The 17462-nt window shown below is 57.9% G+C and overlaps 1 protein-coding gene across 3 annotated transcripts in view; it reads left to right on the forward strand.

The window, feature by feature from the left end:
• Positions 1-12221, forward strand: part of MLXIP (MLX interacting protein) — a 62139-nt gene extending 49918 nt beyond the window's left edge. Inside the window, exons 9-17 of one of the 3 annotated variants that reach the window (XM_082355883.1) lie at positions 677-1331; positions 1776-1897; positions 1999-2215; positions 4127-4254; positions 4825-4926; positions 5021-5148; positions 5346-5469; positions 6881-7010; positions 7570-12221. In XM_082355883.1, the coding sequence (XP_082212009.1) occupies positions 677-1331; positions 1776-1897; positions 1999-2215; positions 4127-4254; positions 4825-4926; positions 5021-5148; positions 5346-5469; positions 6881-7010; positions 7570-7691 (1728 nt within the window). In that variant the 3' untranslated portion in view covers positions 7692-12221. Of the gene's footprint in view, positions 1-676; positions 1332-1775; positions 1898-1998; positions 2216-4126; positions 4255-4824; positions 4927-5020; positions 5149-5345; positions 5470-6880; positions 7011-7569 lie in introns of those variants that run through there. The other 2 variants (XM_082355884.1, XR_014234526.1) reach the window with 2 other exon arrangements.
• The last annotated feature ends 5241 nt before the right edge of the window (positions 12222-17462 follow it).

Here is a 17462-nt window from a genome sequence, read left to right on the forward strand (position 1 = left end):
GGAAGTTCCGTGTATTTCTTTTACTTTTTACTCAGCACGCAACACAAGTTGGTTACCAGCTGCTGGGACGGCTGAGCTGAGTGAGGCACGGCTCTCTGCCATTAAGAGACTCTCAGGCTGGTGCCCGTAGCCAGTTAGGCGCCCGTGACCTGACCCTCTCTCCTTCCATCTGGCTCTGTGAAGAGTTTCTCCTGTAGAGGCTGAGATCCGAACAGTTGATTCCTTGTAGCGTTTCCCTTTTAGGAAGAGGTGACCTCTCTAGAAGTTGACACGTGAAACTGTCCTGGGGGAGCCTCGCGAGCAGCTGTGATCCAGGCTGCCCCTGCTCTGTAACAGAAGGTGGCAGGGACTTCGGGGGGACCCCGCCGGACTCCAGAAACAAGATATCCCCAGGCCGAGAGCCAAGCGTGTGCAGACAGTCACTGTGTCTGAGCCCTGTGTTATCACTGAGTTCCTAGTGGAAACAAGACCCCTGCAGATGCCTGGGGAGACCCAGATCCATCCCCTGCAGACTAGCAGTCCCAGGGCCGGGAGACGTCACCTCTGTCCCTTCTGCCCGGGGCATCGTCCCAGGCGCCGGGTACCGTGTCGGACCTTGTGGCGTGCAGCGCTGGAGAGTGACGGCGAGCAGTGTGGCTCTAGCGTGCGTTCCTCACGTCTTCTCTTCCTTTCTTAGGAGAGCATCCTGCCAACCACCACTCTGCCCACCGCGAGCCTCCCCGACGGCTTCATCGCGCCCCCTGCAGCCACGGCCCTGGACCCCACGCGTGGGCAGGGCTGTGAACACACCTCCCAGCCGGGGGACCCCTTTCTCCAGCCCACAGACTTAGGTCCCTCTGCACCACCACTGAGTGTCCCCCAGCCCTTCCTCCCCGTGTTCACCATGCCCTTGCTGTCGCCCAGCCCAGCCCCGGCACCTGCTTCCCCCGTCTTGCCATTAGGCCCTCCTCCCGCCACTGCCCTGAACCCCCCGACTCCCCCTGCCTTCCTGCAGCCACAGAAGTTTGCCGAAGTCAGCAAGTCGCCCCCTGTCATCACCCACACGGCCTCTGCCACCCTCACCCACGACGCCTCTGCCACCACCTTCAGCCAGAGCCAGGGCCTCATCATCACGACCCACTACCCCACCCCCTCCGTGTCCCCCTGTGGCCTGGCGCTGTCTCCGGTCACCCGGCCACCAACCGTCGGGCCTCCTCAACCCCGTTTAACTTTCGTGCACCCCAAGCCCGTATCCTTGCCTGGGGGGAGGCACAAGCAGCCCCCCAAAATAGTGCCTGCTCCCAAACCAGAGCCCATGTCCTTGGTTTTGAAGAATGCTTGCCTCGCCCCAGGTGAGTCAGGTGGAGGGAAGCAAGTGGGATTCTCCCCCCCGCCCTCATCCCCCGCCGCCGGGATGTTTCCCGTCCCCAGGCTTGCAAACTCGTGGCGCACACATTGTGATGGGAAACAGAAGGGTTATGAAAGACTACATGCGTAGATCTAGTCTGTTTTTTCTATTCTATGTTGTTCTTTTAGTTAGTCTCAACCCAGTTTGAAAAAAACATGGTCCTGGTCATCTCTTTCCCGGGTCTGTAATCTGTCCCCTCCAAGGAGAAGTTGCAAAAAAGTAGCTTTGTCTCCATGCCCTGCGGCAAGGAGGTGACGTCTCAGTGGCAGCAGAGGGGTCGTGTGCTGCTCCTAGGGCCCCCCCGCCCCCCGTGCAGCCTGGCCAGCCCTGGCATCAGGAGCAGGCCCCCAGCTGGGCCGCCACCCTCACCTCCCCCTTGTTCTGGCAGCTGCCTTTTCAGGACAGCCCCAAGCAGTGATCATGACATCAGGCCCTCTGAAGAGAGAAGGGATGTTGGCTTCCACCGTGTCCCAGTCCAACATGGTCATCACGCCTGCTGCCATCGCCAGGGTGAGTGGCCCAGACAGGCCCTCAGCATCCTGTAAGCTTGGGTGGCCCTCACCCAGCATGACTGTGGTCGGGGGTGACCTCTCTCCCCTGTGTCCCCTCAGGCTCCTGGGGTCACAGAGTTCCACCGCGGCATCCTGGTGACAGACCTTGGCCACGGCACGGGCAGCCAGCCTGCTCCCCTCTCCCGGCTCTTCTCTCCCAGCACAGTGCCGGACTCCCTGGTAAAGGGCGAGCAGGTCCCGCCACATGGGGGCATCGCCCAGGTCCCTGCCACGGGTGCCAGTGAGTCTGCTGTCTGGTTGGAACGGTTGGGACCGCGTGAGTGGAGTGACGGGCCCGCTCTGGACTGGGGAGGCTGCCAAGGGTGCCCGGGATTGAGCCTGGGTTTCCAGGCCGGGTGGTGAGAAGCTGCCAGTGGCCCAGGCTAGGGAAGCGCTCGGCAAAGGGCAGGATAAACCAGGGAAAGCAGCCGGCGCGTCGCAGCGCAGGCGGTGTGTATGCTCGCGGAGACGTCGCTCAGCCTCCTTCAGAAAGGCCTCGCTCGGATGGGGACTTCCCTGGGGGTCCAGTGGTTGAGACTCCGTGCTGCCAACGCAGCGGGTACGGGTTCTTTCCCTGGTCAGGGAACTAAGATCCCACGTGCCACGCGAAGTGACCAAAATAGATTTTAAAAATTAAAAAATAAATTAAAAAAAAAAAAGAAAGACCTGGCTCTGAGCTGCCAGCTCCGATCCACAAAAGGGCTTGAGGGGGCCGCGTCGACCGTTTCCAGAAAGCACGAGCCTGCTGTTGCTGCAGCCACGGGAGCCCCCGGCCTTGTCCCCTCCCCCGCGGTGGGCCGGCACCGTGCCTCGGGAGCCCCCTTCCCTCCTCCCCAGCTTGGTCTTCCGTTGGTGAGGTGGCCGGGGTAGGACTGATACTGCCCAGGGACGTCTGAAGAGCTGAGAGGTCAGGGTAGATGATCTTCCCGAGGCTGTGCTGCTGCGGGCCGGGGAGAAGCCAGGTACCAGGTCGGAGGGAGACCAAGGTGTCTTCCTGTCTCGGGTAAAACCGTGGCAGCTGCTCCCGGCACCCTGTGCAGAGGCACCTTCCCGAGGTGGAGGGCAGGACACGAGGGGGAAGGCTCTCTACTTAGAGGGGTCAGACAGGGACTTGTCCCAGGACAGGTTTTGAAGAATAAGGACCCTCATCTGGGAAGATGGGGGCACAGACTAGCTATGAGTCAGGCCCTGGGATGCTGCATGGGGCTCGGGCTCAGGGAGACGGCGCCTTGGCCACTGAGGGGGGTCCCAGCAGGTTAGAGCCTTGAGAGCAGGGTGGGGAGAGCAGCCGAGCGGAGGGGGCCGAGCCTGAGGCATCCGTGCTGTGAAGCGGGACCAACGGGGGGGGCCAGGGAGGGGCTTCCTGCGGGTGGCTCCGCAGCCTGGGCCACAGGTTTCTTCCACCACGTTCTTTGTGGGTAAAATAGCGCTTTTGTTTTTTTTGTTTGTTTGTTTATTTTTTTTTAATCTATTTATTTATTTATTTATGGCTGAATTGGGTCTTCACTGCTGCGCGTGTGCTTTCTCTAGTTGCAGCGAGCGGGGGCTACTCTTCGTTGCGGTGCGCGGGCTTCTCATTGCGGTGGCTTCTCTTGTTGCGGAGCACGGCCTCTAGGTGCATGGGCTTCAGTAGTTGTGGCACGTGGGCTCAGTAGTTGTGGCTCGCGGGCTCTAGAGCACAGGCTCAGTAGTTGTGGCTCACAGGCCTAGTTGCTCCGCGGCATGTGGGATCTTCCCAGACCAGGGCTCAAACCCGTGTCCCCTGCATTGGCAGGCGGATTCTCAACCACTGCGCCACCAGGGAAGCCCGCGTTTTTTGTTTTTTTAATTAAAAAATGTCGGGAGTGGGTACGATTGAAAAAAGTGTGAGAAAACATACATGTAGAAATTAAAGAACAACAAAAAAAGGACAGGTAGCCGTGTGCTCGCCACCCAGGGTGAGAACTGCAGCCTCGCAGGTGCCGAGGGGCCCCTGGCGGCCCAGGAGGCAGGCCTCCTCGCAGCCCCCAGACCCGCGACTGCAGCATCCAGCTGGCGTCCGTCAGGCCTAACGGAACCCACCTCCTGCCCCCGCCTGGTGGCAAGGGTCCCTCCCGATTTTGCTGTGGGGCTGCCACGGAGGCTCAGGGTGGGTGCCCCGCGCAGCTGCTGCAGCCTGGTCCCTGAGGGGAGTCTCTGCTCTTCTCAGGTCGAGACTGCCCGAACTCAGGGCAGGCCTCTCCGTGTGCTTCAGAACAGAGCCCCAGTCCTCAGTCTCCCCAGAACAGCTGCTCAGGGAAATCTTCTGCAGACCCCAAAAATGTGGCTGCTTTAAAGGTACCTGTGGGGTCTTGATTCCCTTGGAAGGATGGGGAGGCAAGGAGAAGCGTATCAAGGGACTTTGGGGATGGCTGCGTCCCTTACTAGAGACACACTGGAAAGAACAGTGGGCTTGAGGGGTGTCCCACACCAGGCTGGGGCAGCATCGGAAAGAGGGAGGTTTGCTGCTTTAACCTTGAGCCTCTTGGCTCCTCCCATCCCCCACCTCCCCCCCAGCCCTGTGGTGACTGCGGCCCTCAGCCCAGGAGCCAGCACGGAGCCCTGTGGAGCAGTGGGGGGAGGCGGCAGCTGTCAGAACTGGGTCTGGGGTGTGAGGGTGGCCAGGAGGGGCCGAGCCAGCAGCCTCGGGCCCTTGCTGTGCTCTCTTCTGCAGGGATGGTTTTCTAGTCCCGTCCTGTCGCCCTCCTGGCTCCCGCTGGAGCCTTTTAGCTTCCTCTCGCCCCTCCTTCCACATAGGTCTCTAGAGGCCACAGGGTCCCAATCTGCCCCTAATCTGGGCAGCAGGTGGGGGTGGGATGGGGAGGGGAGGGGTCCCTGTGTCACAGTGACGGGTCGATTTCCCAACAGAACCGGCAGATGAAGCACATTTCAGCCGAGCAGAAAAGGCGCTTCAACATCAAGATGGGCTTTGACACCCTCAACAGCTTGATCTCTAATAACACCAAGCTGGTGAGTGGCCGGAGGGCGGGGAGGGCCGGCAGGACGGGCGGACATGGCGGGGTCGCCGCGCCTGCTGCCGCCCTGACCCGGCCGCCCCTTGCAGACCAGCCACGCCATCACGCTGCAGAAGACGGTGGAGTACATCACCAAGTTGCAGCAGGAGCGCAGCCAGATGCAGGAGGAGGCCCGGCGGCTGCGAGAGGAAATCGAGGAGCTCAACACCACCATCATGTGAGGCTGGGCCTGGGGGCTCAGGTGGCACCCCGTCCTCGCTGGCACGGCACGGAGGGGGCGCTCATCGCCGGTGGAAGCCTCTCTGCTCGGCGCTGCAGCCTTTGCCCTCCTCCTCCTCCCCAGGCTCCCCTCCTGGGCCCGCCCACTTGGCCCCCACCACGCCGAGCTTCCTTTGACTCTTCCTGTCGTTTCAGCTCCTGCCAGCAGCTGCTCCCTGCCACGGGCGTCCCCGTCACCCGGCGCCAGTTTGATCACATGCGAGACATGTTTGACGAATATGTGAAAACCCGGACTCTGCAGAATTGGAAGTTCTGGATTGTATCTTTGGGTTTTCTTTGCTCATCCCCCATCCCCCCGACCAGGGCACTAAAACCGCAGACACTGAGCCTTCAGTTGCTTTAGAAAGATGCTCTCTAAATGGTTGTCATTGAGTTTGTCAAGACAGGTAATGCTAGTTTCTGTCTCGAGAGGGAGGGGCCCGGCCAGGCCTGTGGTGTGGAGCAGGCTGTCCTTGGTGACCGTCCAGGCTTGGGGCTCCCTGGGGACCTGGAACAGGCCCGCTTTGCGCTCTGAGTCCTTGAGAAGTAAAGACAAGGCTGGAGCCACTGGCAGAAGCAGTAAGGTGGGCAGGAGGGGGCATCTGGTCTGACGCGTCCTGGCACCAGCGCGGAGTGTGGTGCCACCCGAAACCAGGGCTCACAGAGCGACTAAGTGGCAGAGCCTGGATTTGAAGCCAGTTCCCCCCGGGCTGTTTTCTGGGTTTGTGCCGCAGGGCCTTGACTGCTGTAACGAGGCACGGATACCTGAGTGCTGGGCCCTGTCTCTGGGGCCAAGGCCTCCCTGCACTTGGCTTTCCAGATGTCAGCAGGGCCCTTATGGGGGACGGCTCTGCCCTTGCCACTCCCCACCCAGCCACCGCTGTGCCTCCGAGTGGACAGTGTGTGCAGGGGTGGGGTCGGTCGCCGTGCCTGGGCCTGGGGTCTGATGGGCTGCGGAGGGGGTCACGTGGGAGGAGGGACACTCCAGCCTCAGCTCTGACAGGGCAGCTGGTGTCTGTGTGCACTAATGGGCGGGTTTTAAAGGAAGAGATGACAGACACCAGCTCCAGTGCCCCAACTTTGCTCTGGTCCTGGTCCCTGAGTGGCGCTGGCATGAGGCAGAACCTCTGTGGTCAGTGGCAGGTTCCTCGGCATCAGGCTGAGTGTGGTGACCGTGGTCGCCACCTGGGCTCAGGAACAGTTAGGGACCGCTCGCTCTCTCTCCCTCCCTCTCTCTCTCTCTCTCTCCCTCCCTCTCTCTCTCTCTCTCTGCCTCCCTCTCTATCTCTCTCTCTCTCCCTCCCTCTCTCTCTCTCCCTCCCTCTCTCTCTCTCTCTCTCTGCCTCCCTCTCTCCCTCCCTCTCTCTCTCTCTCTCCCTCCCTCTCTCTCTCTTTCCCTCTCTGTCTCTCCCTCTCTGTCTCTCCCTCTCTCTCTGTCTCTCCCTCTCTCTCTATCTCTCTGTCCCTCTGTCTCCCTCTGTTCCTCTCTGTCTTTCCCTCTCTCTCTCCCCCTTCGTCTCTCTCTCTCTCTCTCTCTCTCTCTCTCTCTCGCCCTCTCCCCCGTCCCGCCCTGTCACAACTATGCACAGTTACTTGCCAGTCCTGAGGGGAGTTGGTCACGGGCAAGCCCGTGACTGGACGTCGTTCTCTCCACGCTCGCTTCCCTTTTCTTTAACGTGCGTGCTGTGCAGTTCAGCGTCATCATCAAGCCGCTGTTTGAGTCCTTCAAGGGTGTGGTGTCCAGCAGCAGCCTGGAGGAGCTGCACCGCACGGCGCTGTGCTGGCTGGACGAGCACTGCTCCCTGCCCGTTCTCAGGCCGAGTGAGTGGGGCCGTGCGGGCTTGGACGGGGCTGCCGAAAACCCAGGCTCTGCTGCAGGTGGCCCGCAGACAGCTGGGGCAGGGGGGCGAGGCCGAGCCGGAGGCGCCCCTGCAGGGCGGAGGGGTGAGGGCTCCCAGAGCCTCCGTGTGCCTGTTTGATCAGATCCAGCTCGCATTTAGTGAGCACCTACTATTTACCAGGCCACGTATCAGGGGTTTTCAGATACGTTTTCGTGTTTAATTCTTGTAATAACAAAAAGAGCTGTGGCTGTGTATAAAGGCTGTAGAGGTGTGATGCTAAAGCAGGGGGACGAGCAGGAAGAGGTCAGCGTTCCCCGCCCACCTGCAGCGTAGGAGGTAGGACCGGGGGAGTCGTCTTAAAGGCAGAGGTGTGAGTGTCCAGACCTCAGGTGAGAGGCTCTCCCGGTGTCCGTGCCTCTCCTGCTCTGGGGGCCTGAGAATCCCCACGCGGGGTGCACACACGTCGCTGCGTGTTCCGTCCTCTGGGGGCTTGGAGCTGGCGCCGGGCCGTGTCTGCAGGCTGCCCCTCTGTCTTGCAGCCGTGCTGAACACCCTCCGGCACCTGAGCACCACCACGTCCATCCTGACGGACCCGGCCCAGCTGCCGGAGCAGGCGGCGGAGGCCGTCACCAGAATGGGCCAGAGATCTGGGGAGTCTTAGCAGTGCTTAGCGGGCACATGGCCGCGTGAGAAGCCGTGGAGACCCTTCCTGCCTGTGGAGAGGAGGCCGCGCCCCTCACCTCTCCTGATGCGGAGCTTCCGGGCCTCCCTCCGACTGCGGCCCAGGCCGCTCAGAACGCCATGCTCAGGTCTGAAGCAGGTTCGGGTCCTGCCCACAGCAGTAGCCCAGCTTAGGGAACCCCTTGCTGTGAACTCTGACTCAGCGACCTCTGTCACCGACCTCCCCTCCCCTCGGGGTAGCCGGGATAAAGGGGAACGCTGCCCGTCCCGGTCCTGTCCTGTCCTGTCCTGCTGGTGGGGTGTCGGGGCCACGGCGGCAGCGCGGGGAGCAGACGGGGCAAGAGGGGGCATCACCCGCTCCCCCAAGTCAGGAAACGTGAGGGTCCTTCCCGGCTCCTGTCTGGAGACTTACACACGCTGCCTCCTGTCACCTCTCAGGCGCCCGCGGGGCAGTTGGAAGGCATCCTCCTTCCTGCCCCGACTCTGACCTTGTAGATAGATTGAACGTCTGCTCAGGCTTCACAGGGCCGGCTGCCGGGGAAACCCCGCAACACACGTGTGCAAAGTGGTGGGTGCGCGTGCCCGCAGACAGGAACGGAAGTGCGAGCGACGCGGAGCTGCTGCTGGCTTGGAGGGCCGCTCGGGCGGGGCTTCGATCTGTCCTGATCTGGTTCCACTTGGCGTTGCAGCCTCCGTGGTGACACCGACCTGAGAATCGCGTGGCGGGGCTCAGCTGGGGCCCTGCTTCCGAGCCGCAGCCGGGCGGGCGGCCGTGCTTGATGGGTGCTGCTGGCCCTTCGGGTGCAGTGTTTGAAAGATCAGGCTCCACAGTGCTGCCGTCGGCCTGGTCACCTTGTCTGGACTGTCCAGCTGGGAGCCCCAAATCGTAACAGTTCCTGGACCAAAGACGCCACCGCACCCAGCGTCTGTCTCATGTTTGGAGGCAGAAATTGAATGTTGACACAGAGCTCCGAGGTGGCTCCAGACCAGACTGTAGAGAGTTGTATTCAGATTTGGTCCAGGTGGAGGGGGCAGCAGGCTGTTTCCGGATGTGGGAATTGCACTTGGAAGGGTTCAGAGGAGGGCACGGCAGGAGGGGCGGTCCCGGGCCCGCCCTCCTCTCGGTGTGTCTGCAAGAGCAGCTCCAGGTGGAAGGATGCTGTCTAACACTCAGGAAGCCCAGCCAGGGGTACCTCCTCACTGAAAGAATGTGCTTTTCACGTCCTGCTGTGAAGTTCAGAGGCCAGCAGGCTTCCCGTTCAACCTCTGTCCTCCGGCCCGAGACGGAGACTGGGCAAGCGCTGGGCAGACCAGGAGCCCAGGGGCCCCAGGAGGGGTCGCTGCGGGCCACCCTCTGAAGCTTGGATCATTTCGGAGGCTGCTGCTGGTTCCCGGAGGCCTGTGGAAGGTGCTCGGGGGGGGCAGGCAGCCCCACCTCAGCCTCGGCTGATGGAGGACGGAGGCGGGGTCCTCTCTTGGCCGCTGGCCGTGCCACTGCCCCTGCCATGGGTCACGACCGGTCACCTGCTCCAGCCCCGTCAAGGGTGCCTCGGCGGCACCCCTGCAGCTCCCCAGAACCCGTGTTTACAGGCCTTCCGATCGCTCTCCTGAGGCGCGAGCACGCAGCGAGGCTGGGCCAGCCCTTCGTTTCCACTGGGATGAGGGACAGGAACCCAGCCTTCCCCGGGGTGGACACGAGGTCACCCTCAAAAGTGGAAGAGCACGTGGTAAGAACTCCGTGAGGCTCAAAAGGGAAAAAGGAAAGCCAGAGACGTTCCAGCCATGAGGGCTCGTGGAGGGTCCTGCCCTCGGCCTCGCCCCAGTTCCTGTGCCTTCGTAAACCGCGTGGTGGCCGCGGAGCTCGGCCCGGCCATGACCTCTCCGAGATCACTAGCTTTCTCCCCACCCCTTGCTGGGAGTCTTTTTTTTTTTTTTTTTTAGCTCCATGGGATATAAAATTGGCCTCTTCCTTCTCTGGCCTACCTCTCCCTCCCTTTGGCTGATTTAATGTTCACGATTCTGTTTTTTTAAATATTTAAGGCTGTTAGGTTGTATGAGGCATTGAAGGGGGTGTGTGCGTGTGTGCGTGCGTGTGTGTGTGTGTGTGTGTGTCCCAGCAGGTGTTTAACTAGATGCATGTTTTGTTTTGAGATATTTACTTAAATCCATTTCTCTTGGTGCTCACCATTACGGCTGTAGGGCCGCAAAGCTGTATCTCTTACTACAAACACGTTTGTTTCTTGCCCCGGAAGTTTTCTTGTTTTGGATTCTTGCCTGATGAGTCTGGCCAGACGGGGGCCTAGCTTTGACCTCTGTCCTGGGGTCCCAGGCCGGGGTGCAGGGACCCCGGGGCCACTCTGCCAACCGCCTCCAGTGGATGCTGTAGTTTGTTTACACTCACTTTCACCCCTACTCCTGTCCCTACTCCCATAAAAGAGACTTAAAAATGCTGACACTTTGGAGGATAAGAAAATCAAATCTGAAAAGGAAAAAAAAAAAAAAAAAGCCCATCTGGCACGTAATCTCTGAAAGTGTTTCCTGTGAAATCTTTCTGTGCCATCAACTCCTTTCCCACTGCTGGTTGCTGTTTGACACCCTGTGGGAGATGCAGGGAGAGTGGGGCTTTCTGCAGTTGGCTGGCCCGTCCCTCCCTCGGTCTCAGGCAGGTTACAGCCAGCTGTCACCCCTCTCCCACCAGGCCCCCCACCTGGCTGGGGTTTTCAGGGCACGAGGGAAGAAGCAGTCCCGGCGTCAGGAGTCAGTGTCGATGTGAGCACCAGCTCCTGTTGGGGAGGGGCGGGCAGGGCGCTGTGGGTGACCCCGTGCGCGCAGCTCACCTCGCTCTGCTCTCTGTGCTTGTGACCTGATCCCGCCTCCCTCGCTAGGTGGCGCTCAGCCCTCCAGGTGGTTATTGCTCTGGCTGATAGAAAGAGAAACTTAAGAGTCTTAGGGGACACGGCATCCCAGGGTGGGGGCCAAACCCCGTGTCCCTCCCCAGGTGAAGGGGTGCGGGGGCCTCCTCTCAGCCTGGGCCTGCCCTCCCTGCACAGCCGGCTCTCCACCTGGGTGAGCGGGTCCGAGAGGCAGGCTCATTGCCGTTGTCAAGATCCCGCGTTCTCACTGTCCAGCTGAACGAGGGCTCATCAGGGCGGAGCCGGGGCTGCCCAGGGGGCCCGTCTGCCCGCGGCCTGCACGCTTACTCAGTGTGGACCCAGCCCGGCGCCGGCTAGCCTGCCCCACTTCGGTTCTTTTATCTCATCTGGGCTCCAGGTGGGCAGGCTTGGAACACCGCTTGTCGGAGCAGCTTGGCTTCCTTGGTGGTGGGCTTGCTGAGGAAGGGAGCTGGGGAGCCCCACTGTGGGCTCAAGGGCAGCAGTGGGCTAGGGTTTCTGGCTCCACGCCCCTGGTGCCTCGTATACGAAAGAGGATTGTCACCACGTCTGAACACAGATGACAGGAGAGGACAGCGAGGCTGGAGGGTGGAGGAGCTCGGACCTTCAACACGTTGTACCTTTCAGTGGTCGCTTAGCCTTGACCCGCTCAGCGGGCAGGTTTGGGGATCGGAGGGGCTCCAGGAGCCGAGAGAAGCCTTAGGACCCCCCCGGGTGCCTCCACACAGATCACCTGCCCTATTTTCTTTTCCTTCTGACGACTTGGCTTTCCCAGCTCACCACACAGGGCTGTTTCCTGTCGAGGCTTGTGAAAGTAAGCCTTTGAGAAAGAAAAGGGAACGTTTCCTGTTGAATGTTGGCCTTGGCTATGCGTGTGTGTATGTGTGTGTGTGCTTGCACAAGCCTGCGTGTGTGTTTGTGGGTGTTTACTTAATGGAATTTTATTTTTGTGAAATTCTTTTATAATTATGTAGCAAAATTCACCTCCATCTCCCAGTCAAACTTTTGGTTCCAGAGTCAACCCTGGGCGTCACTAATTTGAAGAATTCTCTCCTGGGTTTCTGAACGGAGATGCGCCACTGTCAAGAGTTGAGGTTGTGGAGAGGGTTGGGAGAAACTGAAGTCTGATGCATTTCCGTAGAGTTTACATCCTGCAGTTAAAAGGTAGGAAGGGCTCGACCAGGGAGACACGAAGCCCAGGCTATGTTTCTTGCGAGGGAGCTGGATCTCGGCCTCACCCCGAGGTGCCCTGCTGCTGCTTTATCTGAATCTGTTCACACGGCTTGTTTTGCTTGTTTTGTAACGCCACAGCTGAAACAGCACGTTCTTTTCCTTTTTTGGGTTTCAGTTCATTGTATAAATGGTTCATTTTTTCTGTTGTGAGCTCTGGTGACTTGTGTCAGGCCTCCCGTAGGAGACAGTCACCCCTTGTGGGCAGAAAAACAAAACCCAAGAAGAGGTGTGTTAATCGGAGGCCCCCTCAGGCCTGCACCATCCAGAGCACGGCCCTTTATGCTCCACTGTTGAGAAGCAGGTTTCCACCAGCTGAATTCAACACTACAATGCAGTTCAAAAACTATATTTGCATCCAAGACAATAAAAAGCCGTATTTTTTTGAAGAGCCTGTGGTGTGTGGTCTTTGCTACCCTGTTGGGCGGTGGAAGAGGCCATAGAATGAGGTCAGAGCGGAGTGAAGCTCACGCTAGCCTTGGGGGGAGTGGGTGCAGCCTGGAGCCAGGGGCTGGGAGTGAGGAGACGGGCCTGAGGCAGTGGGGCTCCGGAGGCGGCCGCAGAAGACGGCGGCCCTAAAGAGAGGCCTCTGCCGAAAGGCCCAACGGGACACATTCTGCCCGTGAACTCACCAGGGCCTGCTCCAGGCCTTTCCCAGGTGGACAGAGTCCAAGGGTACTTGTACAAAACTGCCCGTTTCCTCGTGCGGAACTTGGGCAAACAGCAGCCGCCCTGCGCTCTTTACAGGGTGGTCACGAGGGTCACATGAAGTCACGAACGTCCGGTGCCCAGAAAGCACAGGTTATCACCAACATGGCCAGCACTGGCCCCAGCACAGAGCGGGGGGGCTGCGTCGCGGTGATGCCCCGGGGGGGCGGTGGGCCCCCTGCTGACTGTTGACCCGACACTGTAGACAGAAAATGCTGGGAAGTTGACCAGCAGAGATGTCCCTTTGTTGTGCTGAGATGCTGATGATTTCTGTTTAATCTAAAAGCCTTTCTTTTAGCCCTACCATCTTCCTGTGCCTCCAGCTTCTTGCGGCTGGGCAGGGTGACTGTGAGATGAGGTGTGCTGTCCCCTTTCAGCCTGCCGGCCCCTCTACAGAGCTGCTGGCTTGTTTCACTGAACAACTGCCCGGATCCGTATCTCCTGACTAAGATGCAGTGCGTTCATATGCAGGCCCTTGTCTGATCAACCCCCCACGCCTCCCCCGAGGAAGAAAGTCTTCATGACACAAAGCCAGATGTGGGGCCGTGAGAACCAGGGCCCCCTGAGAGAGGTGAGTGGTTCATGGACTCCTTGAGGCTAGAAGGAACTCGGTTTCCATTGACCTAATCAGTGGGTGTCCAGTTGGTTCTTCTAACTTTTTGAGCCCAGCCCCATGTTAGGTATGGGATCGTAAAGATAGTTGGGGTGTAATTAGGAGAAGAAGGGAGGGTTTGGAAGTGGGGAGGGAGGGGCCAGGGCACTGGGGCTTCCCTGCCTCAGTGTCAGGCACTGGGCCATTTCGGGGACATGCCCCACTCTGGACAGTTCTCGAGTTGGTGGTGTGATTATTCCCATTTTATAGAGGAAGAAATCAAAGTCGTTTCCAAGGGGGCGAGGCTGCATGGGTCAGAGCCAGAAGGCTAAAGGTTCATTTTTTATCCTGTAACGGGCCTCTCCATCCACCGAATCCGGAGGATTATCCGTGACGTCCTTCCCCTCCCCTTCCCCTCCGCCAGCACCAAGTCCTGTCGAGTTTGTCCTCCAAATGTCTTCCAAACACATCATCCACTTTTCTCCAGCCCCACAGGCATCATCACCCACGTCCGAGTTGCCATCGTTTCTCAAGTGCACACGATGGTGTCGTCCATCCCTTCTCTGTCTTGTAGCCTCGACCTTACAGTCAGTGGGAGCTTGAGGAGGTCCCAGTCCGGCCACAGCACTGACTCTGCCCAGTCCTTCAAGGGCTTCCAGATAAAGGTCAGTCCACCCCGCTCCGTTGAGCCCATCCTGCCTCTACTTGCCTTTCCAACCTCATTTTTGCTCTTTTCAGTTCCTTGAACATTCCATGCTTTGTTATGTTTCACTCTTCAGGTTTTCCCAAGGCCTCTTTCCTCTGCCTAAGCCTTTGCCCATCTCCACCCCTTTTCCTGAATAGCTCCTATTCTTTCTTCCCATTTTAATCCTTAAATGTCAGTTCTTCAGAAAGCAGCCCTAATGTTCCTCCCACCGACACACAGGTGCATGCACACTCGCACACACATGTACGTACACACGTGCACATACCAAGTCAGACCTCAGAGCAACTGTATTTCCTCAGGATGCTGGTCATGTTTGTCATTACCATTTATCTTCCCCGCCAGGTTCTGAGGCCCATCAGGACAAGATGCCCACGGCCATTGCTGTGCCCAGCTCAGAACCAGCACAGGAGGTGCTCAGGGCACCTGCCCAGTGACCCTCAGCCCCAGGCCCTTCCACCAGCCCAGCGGCCCCTTCCGCACCTCCATGTCAGACAGGCGGGGGTGAGGGGCAGGCAACCAGCAGGTGCAGAGGTCAAGCTCAAGTGGGTGTCCTGCAGGGTTTAAAGGTTGGCTCCTACGATTACATACTTAATATAAAACATCAACTTCAGTAATTCAGGTTGTAGATATGATTAGAATAGTCTCCAAATGGCATTTGAGAGCGTTTCATCTTGGATGTGGACTTGATTCTATAGAACACAGTCTACCTTCTTCAGTAGCTCTTTTTTGTACGTCAAGCTCTGAATTTAGCCTTGTGTAGGCTGGTGGGATTACACTCAATGTGTGCTTTTACCTTTTTCAGAAAATCTCCAGCGCACACAGAAGTAGAACAGTACAGTGAACCCCTACATACCCATCATCCACTTTAACGATGACCAACTCTGGGCCAGTTTTGTTTGCTATATACCTCACCCCCACCCCCATTATTTTGAAGCAAATCCCAGACACCATATGGATTTCGTCTGTTAATAGTAAATGTGCTTTTGTTTCCAGAATTGCATCTATGCCTGCAACGTTGGTCGTTTGAAAACTCCCGAAGGCTTTGTGAAAAACTACAAAGTCACAGTTGATGAGAAACCTGGGGACTAGGGAGTTCTGATTGATCAGATTTTCTGTTTCACTGAATCATTAGCTAGAAAACCCTTATTGTTCAGAGAGGGGGAAAAGCTTTCTAAGGGTCTACTTTCATGCCTTATATGGATTTGTACAGCAAACAGTCTAACCTCTTGATCTAGTCCGACTGATTGTCGCTCCAGGGGGATGTGACTGAACAGGGCTGGTTGGTACCATTACAGGTTTGTGGCGGGGATGGGGCCTTCCCACCTGTTCCCTTATCTGTCCCGCAGCACAGATTCCAACCTGTCGGTGTCTCCTGAGTCCCCAGCATAACTGAACACCCTCTCCACCCCTCACAGACAAAGGATCCTCCAGTTCCGTGCCCCGCCTGAACACCTGCCACAAGTTCCCCCAGCTTTCTCTCTTTTCTCTAGACTTTGAGCAAGACACGTGTGCTGAAGGCTGAATTTGTACTCAGCTCAGGGGACACACAGTGAGTTTATTGGAGACACGACAAAAGTCTGTCTTGGTACCAAGGGGTGGGGAGAAGCACGGGGTGCCGTAGAGGAGCGGCAGGGAGACCGCTGGGGGGGCGGGGAGGGGGTCAGGGAGTGGCCCCTGGTAGGTGGCCCCCGAGCCAGGACCCAGCAGGACAGGAGTCAGCCATGCAGAGGGGGCAAGATCCACAGGGAAGAGCACGTCTCATGGGAAGAAACGTTGACCAGATGCAACACCTGCCTTCGCATGGAACCTTCCCTCCCTCTCCACTGGGGCTTTTGCTCGTCTGTTGCCTCTTCTGTCCCGTGCAGTTTTCTCTTTTTCCAGTTGACTCCTTCCTCTCCCCCGAGAAGCGTCTCAAGTCTCTCTCCTCATAACCAGCCTTCCTTTAGCTTTCACCCTCCCTGGCCTAGAACGCGTTCATTCCCACATACTCCACATCTCCCTACATGGCGTTGCCATCTGCCCAGTCTCTCAGGCCGGAGATTCACACGTCACCCCCGTTCTTCCTTTTCCCTCGCTTCCCACCTCTGATCTACCAGGAGGTCCTGTCAGTGGTCCCGCAAACCAGCTCGAACCCACCCGTTTCTCCCCACTCCCACTGCCACCACCCGTCTGGACAGCGTGCATTCCCAGGTTCCTCCTCTCACTGCTCTCTCTCATCAGTTCCCCCCAGAGCTAGAACGATCCTTTTAAAGACACCTACCACACACCGTCCTTCTCCTGCTTAACCGTCCAGCGGCTTCCTGCTGCATTTAGAGAAAACTCCAAACTCCTCACCTTTTAGCTCCTGACTGCCTTGCGAGTGACGACATTTCTGGGCCCGAAAATCTATAAGATGTGGACAATAATTACGCCTGGGGACTTCCCTGGCGGTCCAGTGGTTAAGGCTCTGTGCTTCCGCTGCAGGGGGCGTGGGTTCGATCCCTGGCTGGGGAACTATGATCCCACATGCCTCGAGGCGCGGCCAAAAAAAAAAAAAAAAAAAATCCCCACAGTAATTACGCCTGCCCCGCTAGATCGCGGTAAGGGTTCAGGGTGCTTGTTTTTATGGTCAGCAACTCCAATGTCAGCTTCTGTTACTCTTCTTCTTTCCTTCCCACCTTCTCTCCCATCCTCTCTTCCAAAGTTCCCCGTTTTTAAGGCATTGCTAAGACCATCCTCCTTTTTTTAAAAAATTGAAGTGTAGTTGATTTACAATGTCATGCCAATCTCTGCCGTACAGCAGAGTGACTCAGTTATACACATGTAGACATTCTTTTTCATATTCTTTTCCATTATGGTTTATTACAGGATATTGACTAGAGTTCCCTGTGCTATGCATTAGGACCTTGTTGTTTCTCCATTCTAAATGTAATCGTTTGCATCTACCAAGCCCAAGCTCCCATTCCATCCCTCTCCCTCCCCCCTTCCCCCTTGGCAACCACAAGTCTGTCCTCTATGAGTCTGTTTCTGTGTTGTAGACAGGTTCATTTGTGCCATATTTTAGATTCCACATACAAGTGTTATCATATAAGACCATCCTCCTTTTTAGTACCCTGGAGTCATTCTAGTTCTCCTTTCCCCACAGCATCCTGCTCCTCCCCCTTTTCATTTGTCAGATCTTGTGCTGTGAATTCTTTCTCCGAAACGTCGCCGACTGTGGTCCCAGGCCTCGCCGAGGGCCCAGCTGGTACGGGTCAGAGCTGAGCTCCTTCCCAGTGAAACTTCCCAGCTCTGGCCTGAAAAGTTCAGGAAATAGCACGGAGCTTCCCACCACACCCATCCTTTTGTCAAAAAACCTGCCCGCTCCCAGCCCTTGAGAACTTACTGCTCTTTTAGAACCAAGCGCCGCCCTCAGCCTGGCCTTCAGCTCAGCACTGACACTGTCTGCCATTACAGGTTCCAGGCAAAAGGAACTCCCTGTGGTTGTGCAGTCACACCCCGCACTTCCCTCTGTGCCTTCGCCAGCACTCCCCCCGCCCCCGGAAGGCCCGGTGCTTCCTCCTCTCTGTAGCCTGCCCTGGCCTGGTCCACCCCACTTTGGACTCTGAACTACCTACCACTGGTGCTCCATTTCTGTCACTTACG

This window comes from Balaenoptera borealis (genome assembly GCF_965194805.1).
Source record: "Balaenoptera borealis genome assembly, chromosome: 14".
Lineage (NCBI taxonomy): Eukaryota > Metazoa > Chordata > Mammalia > Artiodactyla > Balaenopteridae > Balaenoptera > Balaenoptera borealis.